The sequence below is a fragment of the Pseudorca crassidens genome, chromosome 1 (genome assembly GCF_039906515.1).
Source record: "Pseudorca crassidens isolate mPseCra1 chromosome 1, mPseCra1.hap1, whole genome shotgun sequence".
NCBI classification, from domain to species: domain Eukaryota; kingdom Metazoa; phylum Chordata; class Mammalia; order Artiodactyla; family Delphinidae; genus Pseudorca; species Pseudorca crassidens.
This window is the reverse complement of record NC_090296.1, coordinates 196,896,097-196,913,177: the sequence shown is the minus strand read 5'-3', so window position 1 is coordinate 196,913,177 and position 17,081 is coordinate 196,896,097. Positions and strand designations below refer to the sequence as shown.

General features: G+C 49.3%; 1 protein-coding gene and 1 long non-coding RNA gene across 7 annotated transcripts in view; one reads left to right on the top strand and one right to left on the bottom strand.

Moving 5' to 3' along the window:
- Nucleotides 1-12,413, bottom strand: part of MAP3K8 (mitogen-activated protein kinase kinase kinase 8) — a 28,376-nt gene extending 15,963 nt beyond the window's left edge. Inside the window, exons 1-2 of one of the 3 annotated variants that reach the window (XM_067705556.1) lie at nucleotides 12,135-12,413; nucleotides 4,889-5,250 (exon numbers count right to left, since the gene is read on the bottom strand). In XM_067705556.1, the coding sequence (XP_067561657.1) occupies nucleotides 4,889-5,227 (339 nt within the window). In that variant the 5' untranslated portion in view covers nucleotides 5,228-5,250; nucleotides 12,135-12,413. Of the gene's footprint in view, nucleotides 1-4,888; nucleotides 5,251-10,000; nucleotides 10,170-10,342; nucleotides 10,812-12,134 lie in introns of those variants that run through there. The other 2 variants (XM_067705541.1, XM_067705546.1) reach the window with 2 other exon arrangements.
- On the top strand, nucleotides 10,132-16,630 carry LOC137206660 (uncharacterized). 4 transcript variants are annotated; one of them, XR_010934792.1, is made up of 2 exons: nucleotides 10,132-10,275; nucleotides 13,672-16,630. It is a non-coding gene; the product is annotated as an uncharacterized lncRNA (long non-coding RNA). The 4 variants fall into 4 exon arrangements; XR_010934793.1 differs by lacking the exon at nucleotides 10,132-10,275 and adding an exon at nucleotides 10,646-10,749; XR_010934790.1 differs by lacking the exon at nucleotides 10,132-10,275 and adding an exon at nucleotides 10,764-10,972.
- The last annotated feature ends 451 nt before the right edge of the window (nucleotides 16,631-17,081 follow it).

Here is a 17,081-nt window from a genome sequence, read left to right as displayed (position 1 = left end):
AAACAGAGGCATAGAGGTTGTAATGACTGGCCCAATGTCACCCAGCTAGTCCATTTCAGAGCTGAGACACATGCTGGGCACTTTAATTCAAGGGCCTGCCGTCTTCACAACTCCTCATCGTATATGTATATACACATTTTTATGGCCAAGACGTAGGGCTTAGGAGTCAGGGAAGTCAGAGATGGCTTTTAGTCCCCTCTGAGGAAGGACTTCCCTACAATCAGCATTGGCCCGATATGACATTAAATGCCCTAGAATATGATGCATGCTTCGTCACAGGTTTCCAGGCACAGACCAAAATGGCCCAGCAATTATTGGAGCTGATAAAGGGGGTGATTCAAGCTTCAGACAGAGAGCTTGACTCAAGTATCTTTAAGGTTTTTTTTAACCCTGAGAAACCAGGAATCCGTGACTCAGCCTGTGGAGCAGGACAGCATCTCACACCCACATCTATGCGCAAGCTCTTTGGGGCTCGTGAGTTTCCCAAACAATCACCCAAGAGTTGAGTGTTTAGAACCCATTTTAGGTTATTCATCCCCAGGTGAGGGTGACAGTTGGTCTAGATTATAAGTAACTTGTAGCACCCTCACACAAAGCAACCCCTGGTTAGTCTCCTAAAGTTTCTTCCCCAGGTCCTGCTGGATGTTGGTGGAATCTTTTAAATATTATTTTCAGGAAAATAGCACCCACTTGCACACACATGCAGACGACCATTTTACACGCCTATGCTTCAGGATATGATTGTAACTCCTGGGTCCCCCACCCTAATTAACTCCACAGGCGCTGTGCTGGTAGGTTGCCTGTAATACACCGGGCGTCTGTGACTCCATTCTCTCCATCTGAAACATTCCCTGCTCTCCAGCCCCTTTATCTGGCTGATTCCAGCTCAGTAATTTAGGTATCAATTCCTCTCGGGGAAATTCCCTGGCGGTCCAGTGGTTAGGACGCAGCACTTTCGCTGCCGAGGGCCTGGGTTCAATCCCTGGTCGGGGAACTAAGATCCCACAGGCTGTGTCGTGCGGCCAAAAAAGGAATTTTTTTAAATTCCTCCTGGAAGCCTATCTGACATTCCTCCTTTCCACCTGCCCAGCCTCGTGGTTATGTGAGGTATCCCGCCTGAGTGTTCCCACAGCGATCAGGGCTAGCTGTATTGAGAAGTCCTACAGTCCATTACAATGACCTGTCTACTTGCCCTCTCCAGCAGGCAGAAAGCTACCAGGGGACACAAACTGTATCTCCAGCACCTGGAGAAGTACCTCATCCCCTGCAGAAGTTTGAGCTCTGTCTAGCAAATGAATGGATGAATACTGGAAGGAAAGCATTTGGTCCGTATGTGGATACACTTGAAGGTCGACTTCACCTTGGAACCAATCTGTTGGGTAGATAATTAGCTGCCACCTCGTAAAGCAGAGAAACAGACAGCAGCAAGGCCAGGAGAGAAAAGTTTTGATGGAGTCTTAGGGGGAGGGCCATGGGAAGAGGAAGGTCTTGAAGGTGGGATGGTTCCCAGGAGAACACACGCAAGGTTGAAGGAAGCCAGAAGCCAACGTGGCCTCCTTCACCAGCTTGTCTCAGACTGGCTATGATCTGGGATGGCAAGTCACCGTTCTTGTGCCATTATTTATAAAACACGGAGCTGTGACAGGCTACTAGCTGGCACAGGGATGCATCTAATCCTTAAGGACAGTGACAGGAAAGCCAATCACAGCCCCCTGAGCCATCAGTCACAGGGTGATTTGCCAAATAAGGCATGGTCTACTTTCCTGTGGATTTTAAGGCTAGGTCTTCTTGCTATAATCACTTTTTAAAACAAAAAGCCTTTTTTTTTTTTTTGCGGTACGCGGACCTCTCACTGTCGTGGCCTCTCCCGTCGTGGAGCACAGGCTACGGACGCGCAGGCTCAGCGGCCATGGCTCACGGGCCCAGCCGCTCCGCGGCACGTGGGATCTTCCCGGACCGGGGCACGAACCCGTGTCCCCTGCATCAGCAGGCGGACTCCCAACCACTGCGCCACCTGGGAAGCCCAACAAAAAGCTTTTTGAAAGTTGTAAAGTTCCCTGCTTTTTTGATGTGTCCTATTTGCAGATTTTCTCCCAAATATGCCTTGATTCATTTCTGGAGCACAGGCTCCATGACAGGACTAACAACAGTCTACTCTTACGCGTTGCTGATAATATTTTCACCTCCTTTTAATGCCTTCATTTCTCTCTTTTGCCGTGTGAGCTTCTTTTTGCCCCTCACTCCAAAACCTTCAGGAAGCCACTCCTTTGTACTCTTTATATTTTTCCTGAATTCCCTCTGTACGTTCCCAACTCTATGGCCCATCTCACCAGGCTGGTAGTCCAGGGGAAGTAAGCCCAAGTCTCTACATATTTGCAAGCAAAGATAATGTGTTTATTCTGCATGTTTTCCTTTAAGACACCCATTTTAACAAATAAATATGTAAAAAGAAAAGAGAGAGAAATACATAAACAATTATGTTTCTGCTTATAGATATATATATTATTTTGAACCAGAATTCTCCAGCTATATTTTAGCTAAGACAAACAGGTATTAACCCTTATTCAAATTATGACTTCCCATTTATAAACAGAAGTACTCTTCTCAAGGCAAAGCTAACTATCAAGCACAGTTTGGTATATCCAGACCAAAGCAAGTCATACAATGATGCCAAAGGTAATCTTTTTTTGTGGGGGGGGGGAAGGTAATTTTGCAATTCTGCTGCAAATTGAGCTATAGCTGAACACAACTGGCTTCTAACAAAACAATTCACTACACGGCTGACCTAAATCACGGTGTTGTTTTGAACTGAACGAATGTGGTATGCAAACAATAATAATAGTAATTAAGTACTCGGTCCAGAATCTTTACTTGTTCAGCACCACCCCCCATACATTAGCCTTCTTGCCATTTAGACACACCAGAGGCAAGGAGGCACTCTCATCAATAAGCGAGTTTCGCAAGTTCCCACCCACTCCTCTGTGAATTGTCCTTTTTAAAAAATAACATCACCTCTAGCCAGCAACTACATTCACCTTTGAGAGACTAAGACACTGACCACACCCGAACACATCACCTGATCCCCTACTGTGGCAACTAAGTGTTGTCACAATATTTTGGATCTTTTGGATACTTGGGGTGACTAAACAAGTATAGCCCTTGTCATTCATACTTTGTCAATTAAAGAGAGTGAATCTGTGGATAACTATTTACTGCCACAAACTACATTTCTGCAAGAACTGAATGTAGCCAGTATTAATATCGTGACGTTTCAAGATGTGACAAGAGAGGAGCACAAAAATTCAGCCTTCAAAAAAATTCAACAGACATTCTTTGACATAAATTGTAGCAATATTTTTTGGCTCTGTCTCCTAAAGCAAAGGAAATAAAAGCAAAAATAAACAAATGGGACTTAATTAAACTTAAAAGCTTTTGCACAGCAAAGGAAACCATTGACAAAACAAAAAGACAACCTACTGGACAGGAGAAAATATTTGCAAATGATACAACCAATAAGGAAGGGATGAATATCGAAAATATGTAAACAGCTCCTATAACTCAACATCAAAAAAACAACAACCCAATTAAAAAATGGGCAGAAGACCTGAAGAGACATTTTTCCAGAGAGGACATGCAGATGGCCAACAGGCCCATGAAAAGATGCTCAACATCTCTAATCATCAGGGAAATGCAAATCAAGACCACAATGAGACATCACTTCACACCTGTCAGAACGGCCATCATCAAAAAACACAAATAACAAATGTGGAGAGGATATGGAGAAAAGGGAACCCTCCTGCACTGTTGCTGGGAGTGTAAACCGGTGCAACCACTGTGGAGAACAGCATGGAGGCACCTCAGAAAACCAAAAAGAACCACCATATGATCCAGCAATTCCACCCCTGGGCATATATCCGAAAAAATGGAAATACAAATTTGAAAAGATACATGTACCCCAATGTTCATAGCAGCGTTATTTACAATTGCCAAGGAATGGAAGCAATCTAACTGTTCCTCAACAGATGAATGGATAAAGAAGATGTGTTTTTTTTTTATATATATATATATATATATATATACACACACACATATACATACAATGGAATACTACTCAGCCATAAAAAAGAATGAAAGTTTGCCATTTGCAGTAACATGGATGGACTTGGAGGGTATTATGCTAAGTGAAATAAGTCAGACAGAGAAAGACCAACACTGTATGCTATCCCTTATATGTAGAATCTGAAAAATAAAACAAACTAGTGAATATAACAAAAAAGAAACAGACCATAGATATAGAGAACAAACTAGTGGTTACCAGTGGGGAGAGGGAAGAGGAAAGGAGTAGAGGATTAAAAGACACAAACTATTATGTATAAAATAACCTGCAAGGATATACCGTGTAACACATGGAATACAGCCAATATTTCATAATAATATAAATGGAGTATAACCTCCAAAAATTGTGAATCACTATATTGTACACCTATAACTTATAAAAAATTATACATCAACAGTACTACATAAAAAATACATGTTCATTAAAGACAAAGCCTTTATTCCCCTCTCAGATGAAGGAATCTCAGGAAGCCTTTCTCTTGGGCCTAATTGACGCATGAGCTCTTCAGTGAACTGTTAAATTAAAATTCATTCTTCTTAATTACCTATTTGTAGAACTACTCCTAAAATATGGAAAAGATTCTTTAAATGGAACTTTTAACGAAGACCGTGTTTTGCGCCTTTCACACGGAGGTGATTCTTACAGATATTCCATTTTTAAACACCATACCTGGCAGCCAGCCTGAACCAGGTTCACATCCTACTCAGCAGTAAGTGCAGCAGCAGTAGTAAGCTGAACACACGGCACTCAACTGATCAGGAAAAAACATACCATATTTAATAAAATTCCAGATTCTTGCGGTCGGTGTCCGTACAAACGCTTGGCGGTGTTGGATATGTGGTTTGCAAAAGCAAGCAAGTCCTCCACGGTTCCGTATCGGACCGATGACAGCCAAGGCCCCTCCTGGCCGCTGAGCAGCACGGAGTCGGCACGCCCCTCCTCCTCGTGATTGCTGTCCTGACACACGGTCATCAGACTGGGTTCGTAGGCCACAGGCTCTTCACTCGCGTAAAGATTTTCCATAATGTCTATTACATCAGACACGTTCAAATGCTTCATTAATAAATCGATTTCTTCTTTGCTGTCACTTCCAGTGCTCATGAACTCCATCACTGTCAGGCTCTCCAGAGAGTCTGCAAAAGAAACCTCAACTACTTAGTTCACTGTATTTGTATTTGCATTTGAGATCAATGGGAAACTGACATGAAAGGATTGGGAACAGGCTTCTATACGACTTTGTTTATAAAATAAGGGCGGGTTTCCCTGGTGGCGCAGTGGTTGAGAGTCCGCCTGCCGATGCAGGAGACACGGGTTCGTGCCCCGGTCCGGGAAGATCCCACATGCCGCGGAGCGGCTGGGCCCGTGAGCCATGGCTGCTGAGCCTGCGCGTCCGGAGCCTCGCAACGGGAGGGGTCTCAGCAGTGAGAGGCCCAGCAGTGAGAGGCCCGCGTACCACAAAAACAAACAAACAAATAAAATAAGGGCTCTGGCCACAGTGTGTGTGAGGTCAAATGCACAGACGGTGAAGAAAGGGACCTTAGATAACCTTTAGTCCAGCGCTCACTTGACCGTTTCCAACCCTGCCGCAGGGGACAATCTTCCCTGCATGATCTCTGTGGCTTTTAGGCCGTGGGTGGCTTTTTTTTAAAAAAAAAAGAAACTCCTTGGGACTTCCCTGGCAGTCCAGGGGTTAGGACTCAGCACTTTCACTGTGGTGGCCCGGGTTCAATCCCTGGTCGGGGAACTAGGATCCCGCAAGCCACGCGGCACGGCCGAAAAATAAATAAATAAATAAAATGAAAATGGAAATTTACTTAAAAACAAAAAACTCCTTTACCAAATTCAGGAGCTAACTTTGCAAATAAAATTCAGGCCCTGAAGCCAGAAGCATGTCACACGGATTCTAATCTGAGCAAATGTGATGATGGTAAGTCAAGTTTCAGGAATAATTCTGACACAAATAACAGCTCATTTAGAAAGGAGACGGCAAATCTCAAACTTCTTTCTGCTGAGGACGGGTATGAGAAAGGAGAAGATTCCTTTAACCTGTAATCAGCTGTCCCCTCCTGTGACCAGGATTCTTTAACAGTACAAAGCATGCATCTCAAAGACTCAAGAAAGTTAACTTAATATCTAGATCAATGACTCTCTAGAAGTTGTGGTTTTATAAAGAAGCCAGGGAAGCCAAACCTATCATAAGCAAGACATGGGCAAGACTGACTAACTCTGATTAGCCAAAACCGTATTTCAGCTCTTCTATACAAATCAGGAGCCTTGGGGATCTGTAAATGAGAAGAAGAAGGTAAGTCAAGGGTAAACAGTGATGCTGTTACTCAGGATCTGGGAACAACACCATTCCAGAGGATTAAAGGTAAAAGGACTTAAGAGACCTAAGAAAATGAAAAGGTATGTATGTCTACCTAAACTACTGTGCTCCTGGAAGCAGCCTCTCTCTGCCAAGTCTTTCAGGTTCTTGAAAGCACAAGCCTTCAATGCGTTCAACACACAGGGCTAAACAAAAGCCACAGGCTCCCATCAACCTGGATGGAGCACAAGCACCAAACTCTAGGAAATATTCCACCTTGGGGCCACCTGCCCACAAGACCCAGACATAGGCCTCTTGGTGAATTTCACTTGAGAAAAGAACCATGCAATTTAGTGTCGTTATTAAGTTACTGGACGATCCATTTCTTTCTTTTTTTTTTTTTTTAATGCTCTTTTTTTAAAATATTTGTTTTATTTGGTTGGGCCAGGTCTTAGTTGTGGCCAGCGGGCTCCTTAGTTGTGGCTCACAGTCTCCTTAGTTGTGGCATGTGAAGTCTTAGTTGTGGCATGCACTGTGGGATCTAGTTCCCTGACTAGGGGTCGGACCCTGGCCCCCAGCATTGGGAGCGTGTAGTCTTAACCCCTGTGCCACTACAAATTGTGTATGGGGAAAGAAGTGTAGGATTACGCAGTTATGACACGGCATCTAGACTCAGGCTGCGGGGGGCCAATCTCAGCCCCTCCTTTAGTGTTTGCATGATCTTGGTCAAGTTTTGTACTTTAACCTCACTTCATGTCGATGTCCCCCACCTGCAAAATGCAAGTAATAACAGCATGTCCCTTGTAGGTGGTTGTGAGGGTCAAAGGAGTTCCAGAGCATAAGGGCGCAGAGTCTGGTGCACAGTACATAAACTATGTCTTTTGAAGCTGCTACGATGCGCATGAAATCGAAGGACTGGGTCGGATCCCTGGCTTTGCAGGTACTGCATTAGGCCGCCTTTCTTAACTGCAAACGGGCTGCGGCTACCTATTCCCCTCCAACCCCCCATCCTCCCCCTTCTTCACAGTAAGGTTCTAAAGACTGTTTCTAAAATAAGAGACAAAGAAAGAAAAAAAATAAAGGCAGAAACCAATGAAATGTTTTGATGGCTGTTATCATTACAGTTACATCTGGAGAGCAAAGGAAAGCCCCCTCTCTGAGACCTGGCTGGTCTTTGAGGAAGACTGATTCAGGCTCTTGGAGTCTCTTGACTTATGAAAGGAATTTTTTAGGTTAACGGAGGAACATTGGACTAGGTTTCACGGGGCCATTTAGTTGCAGTTTCTACTTGTAGAATTTACAGGGAAAAAAATGGAATTGAAACAACAACAGCTCAATTTAGGACCCCACTGGCTGAAAAGTTCCAAACCTGCTGGATTTACTTAGCGAATGGCTGGCCAGAGAGAAAGTAAAGTTCCCAGTAGTAACAGGGCTATAGAAAGAGAGGAAAAGGTCCATACAGTTTACAAGTCGGTTAGCTGATCCAGAGAGGAAAGGCAGGTTTTGGTTTTTAAATCCTGCAGAAAGTCTGGAACATTTGTATGTAAAACCTGAGAGGCGGAAACACACACGCCCGTAATCTGCTGGGGGAGGGCAGGGAGGTGGAGGCGTGTGTCTTCGGTGCCACTAATCCCCTAGCAACGCCAACCTCCACTCCTGCAAACCCGTGTGCAAACCCGTGTGCGCCCCAGAAAACCCTGACAACCGCCCGCTCAAGGTGCCGGCAGAAGCCTCAGCGTTTTCAGGCCTTAATTAAGCAGACAAGATGCTAATGATTTCTGCGTTACTCACCACCAGCAGACGTCTAGAAAAGTGAATGATGAAGGGATCTGTATTTCACTTTAGCAGCAAGCACCCTTCCCCACACAGTGTTCAATAAAAATCTGCATTAAATCCCCACTTGTTAACGCAGGAGGGGACTATACCAATTTTAGAAATGGACAAATGGGCAGATACAGTCAAAATGATCTGCTTCAAATAATTTCTGAAATTGGCAGTAAAGCCAAGAGGAGATACTCTCCTAAACAGAATGGCATACTCTTAGCTACTTCCATCTCCATAGACAAAAGGTGAGCGTTTCCTGGCAAGTGCGCATGAAAATGGCCAAGATTACTGGTGTAGGCTCCTACCTTACAAAGGATGATTATACCTCACGTTACTTCACATTTAAAAGATTTTTCTGCCAAAATAGTACATTGCCCCTCAGGGCACACCTCCAATAAGACTTCTAATAATATTTTTTTCTCAAAAAGCCCGAGAATTGGGACTTCCCTGGTGGCGCAGTGGTTAAGAATCCGCCTGCCAATGCAGGGCACACGGGTTCAATCCCTGGTCTGGGAAGATCCCACATGAGGCGAAGCAACTAAGCCCGTGAGCCACAACCACTGAGCCTGCGCTCTAGAGCCTGCGCGCCACAACCACTGAGCCTGCGCTCTAGAGCCCGCACACCACAACCACTGAGCCTGCGCTCTAGAGCCCGCGCGCCACAACCACTGAGCCTGCGCGCCACAACCACTGAGCCTGCGCTCTAGAGCCCGCGCGCCACAACCACTGAGCCTGCGCTCTAGAGCCCGCGCGCCACAACCACTGAGCCTGCGCTCTAGAGCCCGCGCGCCACAACCACTGAGCCTGCGCTCTAGAGCCCGTGTGCCACAACTACTGAGCCTGCGCTCTTGAGCCCGCAAGCCACAACTATTGAAGCCCCTGCACCTAGAGCGCGAGTGCTCCGCCACAAGAGAAGCCACAGCAAGGAGAAGCCCGCGCACCTCAGCACCCCCTGCTCGCTGCAACCAGAGAAAGCCCGCGCAGCAACGAAGACCCAACACAGCCAAACATAAATAATAAATAAATAAACAAATTTATTTTTTAAAAGAAACCGAGAATGAAGACATTCTAGCTGTATTAGAAGCACAGCCACTTCAAAATCTCTAGATGCCTCAACCATCCGATTCTCCTTATAGGACGTCTGCCAGAAATACCGCACACCAACCTCACGCCATCAGATCCGGGGGCGTCTGCCGATCCAAATTACCTTCTACTTGGCAAGTACCTAAAACTCAGGCCACAGGTACGCAAAGCAACTGTATTACTGCTTCCTTCCCTGTTTTTGTCGGGAGCAGTCCTTTATTCTGGGCCAAAATACGTCTTTCCAAAAGTGAAACAGACGTTGCAATGTTTTCTTAAAGATAGCTCGCGGCCTTCCCCGTTAACTTTTGGGACGATCTGGACGCTGCGCTTCCTTTTTCAACGTGGTTCCCCTCCTAGAACTAGAACTTCGGAATCCTGATACTGCATTTCCACGGGGAAACATCTGTGAAATAACATTTTTCCCCTTAACATTCTTTCTTAGGCCAAAAGCCCAGCATTCGTGTTCTGCTATAACCACCCTACTGGTCGCAGAATGGGATCCGGGATGCAAGCGTGAAGTTGCTCGGAGGCTCTCGACCCTGCTAAACCCCCTCCCCTCCATTCCTCCCGGTCCTTAAGATGAAGGGAGCGTTAAAGGACTTGCACATGAGAAGAGCACCCATCGCCAGGGCCAGCGGCAGCCGGGCCCCGCGCCTCCGGGGCACACTCACCGGGTCTGAGCAGGGAGGGCGCAGCCTTGCGGGTGGCGCCCGCGGCGGGAAGCCGGGACCTGCCCTGCTCGCGCGCTAGGGATCCGGGAAGGAGGAGGAAAGGGGAGGAGTCGCGGCCGGTGCCCCGTGGGACCCTTGCGCAAGGTGCTTTCCAGCTGCGCCGGCTGCAGCCGCGACCCGCGCGCAGCCCCGAAGCGCCGCAGCCGGAGACGGGCACGCCCCCCCCCCCAGGGCCCCGGAGCCCTCCCGGATGCCGGGACGCCCCGGACCTCAGGGTGCGAACCGCCGGGGCACCCAACAGGGCTGCGATCGAACGATAGCCCCGAGCCCCGGAACTCTTACCTGCGGCCTCCGCGCGGCCCCGCCGCCGTCCCCCGACGGCTCGCGGCGCAGCTGGCGGGCGGCCCCCAGGAGTCGGGCGCGCCGGGGTCCCCAGGTCCGGCGTCGGCAGGAGCGGGAACCAGGGCTACCGGCCCCGGAGCGTTGGCGCGCTGTCCGGGCCCGAGCGGTCGAGTGAGCCCCGCGCCTCCCGCGCGCCCGGGCTGCCCTCGTCGGCCCCTGACTCACAGCTTCTGGGCCGGCCGAGGGGCGGCGCAGCGGACTCCAGCCGCCGCCTCCCCGCCTCTTCCATTTCCCCTTTCTCTCCGTAAACAGAAAGAGCCCGCCGGCTTGCAAGGCTGCCCGAGCCCCCGCGAGGGGAAATTCCGGCCTCCCCCCGCTTGCCCTCGGGGCGCTGGGCGGAGCTGGAGGTGGGACGGGGGTGGGGCGCGCCGGGAGCGGGGTAGGTCTCGCCACGCCTCCCGGGGGCCATCGCCGGCTGCGCGGCCCCGGCCCTCAGCGTGGAAAAACACCCCCGAGTTCCCTCCGACCTGGGGACCCGGCAGCCGGGGGTAGAGGGCGCCCCGACGCGGAGCTGGAAAGGGCGACCCTGCCTCCGCCCCCGGCCGCCGAGGGAAGCTCGTATTTCCTAAGGTGCCGGCGCCCTCGGCGCTGCTGTGGGGTCCCCGGCCCTTTCCCGCGCACCCCATGCCGGAGGGTGTGTCTGTGTGCTCGTGGGGGGGGAGTAGCGAACAGGGGCGCCGCGTGCTGCCCCCGCCGCGCTACAGGAGGCGCAGGGAGCTTCCCGGAACCGCGGCCCGCCCCGCTCAGGTTTCGGTCCAGGTCACACACGCAGGGCGGTGATGCGTGGCCCCCAGCACGGACCCAGTTTAAGGGCTTGGGAGAGGCTGCCGTGGGAGGTGACGGGGCGCTGGACGAGGGCCGGGGTCCCCGCCAGGAAAACCTGGTTTCGCTCTTTGCAGCCTTTATCGGAACTGGTTAGGTGGCACCGCCCGGTTACAAAGTGTATCTGCCCCGTCTCTTCCTATAACCCCCAGCTTCGAGTCTGGGATTCTCTGTCCCGCTGGGGAAGAAGGTCCAAATGCGTCTAGAGCGATCTTCCTTCTCTAGTGGAAAGCGTTTTCTCGCGGCGAAGCCGGAAGGAAGTTCTAGGGAAACAGCGCCTCTCTCCGCGAAATCCTCTCTGCTGGACATTGCCGATACCCACCGAGAGGCGGCACACGCTCCCCCCTGCCCCGCGCCCCTGCCAGTACTTCTTGAGTATCGGGACATTTTGCAAGACAGCCCCGAGAGGGAGAGACGCTGTAACGCACCGACCCTCTCCATCTCGGCGACCCGGACGTTGGACGTGCCAGGTGGAGCCCAGATTCCAACGTCCTCGCTGAGTCCGCGTCCGGCCCTTTCCTGTCCCCAAGCTCGTCTCGGGCCCACGCACCCTCACACGCACACAAGGGCAAGACTGCAGCGGAGCCGCTCGAAGACTCTCCGCGTTTCTCCTACGGAAAGTGAATTGTTATTCCCACCCAAGGAAGTCATCTGAGAATTGCCGGCGGACAGAGGCTAGCTGAGATGAAAAGCAAGGCCCTCGCTGTGGGACCTTAACGCCCATCACTTCTTTGTGCTTCTGGGCCCGCGGCGTTGGTGATAACAAGGGGATTGACAGACGCCCGAGACTTTAGTAAAAGCGAGCCCAACTAGCAAATTAAACGCTGACGACTGATTGGAGACACTGAGCCATCCCCCCAATTATTTTAAGTACTAGAGTGCAGCGGCATGAATGACGCGGGGCGAGTACCATTTCCAAGTGGTCTCAGGGCTGGACCACCCCCCGACCCTGGTCCAGGGGACTGGGCTGCTTCTGCTCTTGCAGGAGGGCGCGCTGCCTGGACCGACCCTGCTGCCCTGACTGGGCAGATGCAGCCCGCGCCCAGGCGGGGAGAAGCCCGGCTGGCCTGGCCGCGGACTCCGTGGAATTTGGCCGGCACTCAAAAGCAGATTATCCCAGTCTCGGCTGAAACTGTAGCATCAGCTCCCTTCGCCTTTTCTCTGGGAACCAGATTGGCCTGGTTGTTGCCTCTGATCATAACGTGAGAGACGTCTCTCCTCTATCTGTTGTCTCTGACCAACGAAGGATGATCTTTATAAGCAATTTTAAAAATAGAAACATGGAACCACCCCGTTGATGAGCTAATGAAAACCACACCTAATCTTCTGGGAACTAAGTATTAGTCTTACTTCCTACACAGAGGTCTTCCAAATATAGTTGCATTTTAGGGAGCTGGTGAAATGGCTGCTGCAGCGGGGTTCTCTCTGGCTGTTCATTGCTTATGCAGTAGCAGAGTTCATCTGGTGGGGTGGATTAAGAGATGTTACTCAAATACATTTTTAAAGTGGAGCAGAGATTGGATCTGGCGACCCGGATTACCAGAGAGAGAGGACAATTGAAGAGAGAGAAACAGTTTGCAGACTACTTGCATTTTTCTCCGTCAAGACTTTGTTACACAGGCTTGCGAAAGCAATACTGCTCAGCATGCTAGAGCGGTGAGGTTTAAACTTGCCAAGGAGAAACCCCCGAGCGGGAGTGTGCACAGCCGGAGGTGGCTGATGAGAGCACGTGACAAAACAGCTCTGGAAGCTGTTTGCGCCCAACAAAATGCACTTGAAAATTGAGTTGCAAGGTTGCAGTGTACTTGAAGAGGCTTTCTCCACTGGCAGTTTGGGACAATAATAGGTTTGTCATCTGTAGTTTGGAAATCAGAGCTCATTTACTCAACAGAACCAAAACGATGTACAGTAGTAGGTGACCCAGTCAGTGCCTCAGCCTACGTAACCTTAATGGGCTCTAGACTAATAAATAGAATACTGGACACTGCTTTCCAGTCTTCTTCATATTCAAAAACTATAATATTTTTAGAGAATACTAGGATAAACTGGAAAAAAGTAGGGGATACCCATATGTGGCTTGGTGAAAAAATGTATTTCTTTTTCTTAAATTATAATAACAGTAAAATACAAAAGGGTTTGAGGAAGATCATTAAATACTGAATTTCAGTTAAGCTTTAAATAAGATTTGGGGCTCTCACTGCTGTGGCCTCTCCCGTTGCGGAGCACAGGCTCCAGACGCGCAGGCTCAGCGGCCATGGCTCACGGGCCCAGCCGCTCCGCGGCATGTGGGATCTTCCCGGACCGGGGCACGAACCCGTGTCCCCTGCATCGGCAGGCGGACTCTCAACCACCGGCCCACCAGGGAAGCCAAAGATATTTTTAAAGTTAAGAGGAACTTGAGCCTGATTTCATGAGCATAACTTTTTTCTGTCTGGCTTTTGTTACAGCTATACATATTTACCCATCAAGAGGTTTAAACAATGACCTCTTTAAACTTCTGACAATAACCTTCAGATGAGAAACTGTACAGACACGTGAGTAATCAATTTAAAACCACTATTACAATCTTTAACTTTTTTGAACCGTTGAAATTGTATTTTAGAAGTCCAGTAGGTCTTATTTTTTTCATTGACGGAGGTAAGTTTCTTATGATAATGTGAGTGGATTTCAGTGATAATTGAACTTTTTCATATTAAGTCTTTCTAAGTTACAAAGCTGTAATTTGCAAAACTTGCATATGCACTGGCAGAGAATTTAGCTTGGATGCCACTAAAAAGACACAGCAGATGGAAGGATGAAGCACCCAGGGGAGGAGATTCAGGACCGCCAGACCCACCCTGTCCCCCCACTCCCAAGGCTGATGCTCCTTGGACTTTGGCCCTGCTCCTCTGGTACCTGAAACACAAACTGCTTCCTCCAGCCCGGCCGGGGCCCCCTGCAGCTGCTGGCGATGAACCTGCTGGCCTCTCGCAGCATCTTGAGGTGGATTAGGATTCCAGCAGAGCTGTGGGGACCACCACGTGTGCAACATTACATTCTGCTCTGCCGTCCCCGCCGCCCTGGCCACCCTACGGCATCCCAGAGAAGATTGCAGGGGCACCTGAATGCCTTAAGGAATCCGGGGGTATCTATATTCCTGCCACGTCGCCATGCAAGGCTTTCCCCTGCAGACCACCCAGAGGGCGGACAAGGATGAAAGGGACAGTCCCCTCTGTCCTCATCCCTCCTGTGTCTCTCCTCACCTTCTGTACTCACAACTTCTGCCATCACCGTGCAAAGCGGGAACAGCAAGGAAGGAGGGCAGTGAGGCCCGGAGTAGAGATGGAGACCTCACGTGGGGGAGATGGGGGGAGAAATCCCCTGCTTCCAGATGCTCTCAGCTGTGGCCGTTGTTTATCTCTGAAGGCCGTGTTTAAACTGGGCCTAGGTGTGAGTCAGACACCTTTTGTTCTCATGTGCAGAGAGCTAAAACTCGGGTCTCTCAAAGAACCTACATCACGCCGTTCTGTATGAAATGTATTATGTTTTTTTGTTCGTTGCTTTGTGCTTTGACTTCCCCAAATGTGAGGTCCATGAACCGCACTTTGAAAACAGAAACTACTGCCCTGTGCTTCTCTCCTCCACCCCCCAAATGGAAACTCCTGGTACAGCATTTCTTAATCTCGAGCTTCCGAGATTACCACATGGGTTGGGATGCCCCCAGGAACTGTTCAAGGCTCTCTCCTCCGGCCAGTGCAATAACTTTCATTTTTCCCATTTTTAGAGGGGGGGAAAAGGGCTCAGCAGTGAGGCTCCCCCAAACTGCATGGGGCCAAATGTTGGAGCAGTCCCTGATGGGTTTGTGGAAATTATCTCCTAAGCATCTCCCACGACTCCTTATTAGCCAGAGTCCCCTCATCCCAGGACCACACATCACCTGCAAACACGATGTGAGGGACTACCGGCAACTTATTGCTTGGGTGAGGCAAGGAATTGTTTTAAAAAATTAAGCACAGGCTGATCTGCAAGTGTAAATGTAGAGGTAGAAAAAAAAAAACAAACACCAGAAGAGCATCCTCTCCAAAAACAATCATTACTGACCTCCTTTGAAACGGTGTTCTTCACACATTACATGTTAGGAAATTGGCCGGATTAGTATTTCAACAGCCTTTAAAAAAAGGTGTTTCATGCTTATTCTCACGTGATTAGTTGAAACCAAGTGAGTTAAACACATCTGGGGGTTTGCCGTTGCAGTTACAACACTAAGAACAATTGCCAACAGTTTCCTCGCAGCGTGTCTTGGGGAGACTTCTCCCCCTTCTTAACCAAAGCCCGGGATTAATGTTCATGAGAACATTTTTCTAAGTATCAAGATGCTTCGATGGATGGACTGCATAATAATGAAGCATCCTGATACGTTCCGACCGTATTGAAAATAATGCGAGTAGCTGTCGTCTTTTAGGCACTAGCTGCGTCCCGAGCACTGTGCCCATTGCTTTCCTGAGACGGGCACTAGTCTCTCTTTTTTGCCAGTAGGATTTACATGACTTTAAAGAGGCTAACTAATGTGTCCAAGGAAACCAGACGCTAATCCACGTCTGATCCCAAGTTCAAAGAAGCGATGTCTTGCATCTACCAGCACGGGGTTAGATGGACGCAGAAGCGCCAGGGTGCATGGCTGGGTCTGCTGGTGCCACTCGGAGGAGAACAGGACTGAACCTCAGCCCGTTGGGAAAGGCCCCCCACTGCTTTCCCATCTGGCCTCTCCTTTGCGGGAGGTTGGTCTCCCTTTTCAGGCTCTAGCCTCTGGCTCCCTTCTGCCACATATGAATAAATGTCAGACATACCTCTACTGGGTCTTCAGCTGGACAATCTATTATCTCTAACCACGGGAGGAGAGGTTCTGAAAGCATTTCAGCTGTCTCCCAGGGGGTAGAGATGTGGAAGAGGGCTGAGCCCAGGAAAACTCAGAAATAGAACGCTAGTTTTGCTTAGGCTTAAGGGAAACCAGCTTTAATGTCTCTTGGGGTCTGTGGGAGCCCAGAGGGACTTCCTGCCCCCTCTCAGCCCGGTTCTGGGTGGGATGATGTGTGCTTAGAGGCACTGCTGGGGCTTAAGAGCGTCCTGAAATGTTCTCACAGATGCTGAGGGCGGATGGACCGGCAGTTTTTCCCACTCACCCACCCAGCTCTGGCACAGAGCACAGCCCCCCGAGGCCAAGGCCCTCCCCAAAACAAGGGTCCTCACCCAAAGCCCTACGGAGGATGGACGGAACCTATTTCTATCAGCTCACAGAGCCGGGGATAAACTCTTCAGGAACTGTGACAGCTGGTTGTTAACTAGAGTCATGACTAAAACTAAAATTATATAAAATTACAAGTAAATGAAATATATATTAAAGACAATGTAATAAATATGAAAACCTTACCACTTCCCGACTATTTTGTTGCATTTTATTGCTGTCCAGGCTCTCACTCATGTCTATTACATCCACCTGGCGGAAATACTGCACCGTGAGGGGTTCCTGTATGTCTCTTTCCAACTCTGCACTAGGTGGCCTCGAGTTAGCAACTGAAAAGAGGCCATCGTGGGAGTATTTACACCACAGAAACCAGCAAATGCTACACACCAGGGCAGGGCTTTCACAAAGTTGGCTGTTAAACCGTTGCCGGCACAGAGCTGCATCCAGGTACTTGTGGCGCCCTTTTTGGGCACTTCTGACACACTAGGTTATTCGTGTTTGTGCCCTACCCTCCCTTTCTAGCACTCAATGATTCATCGGAATAACTTTTATTTCTACCCAAGTAGCAAAACCTCCAACAATGAAGGGTGACCGTGGGCCCCCATCTCTCTGTCATTCCTGGAGCTCCATCTCTGT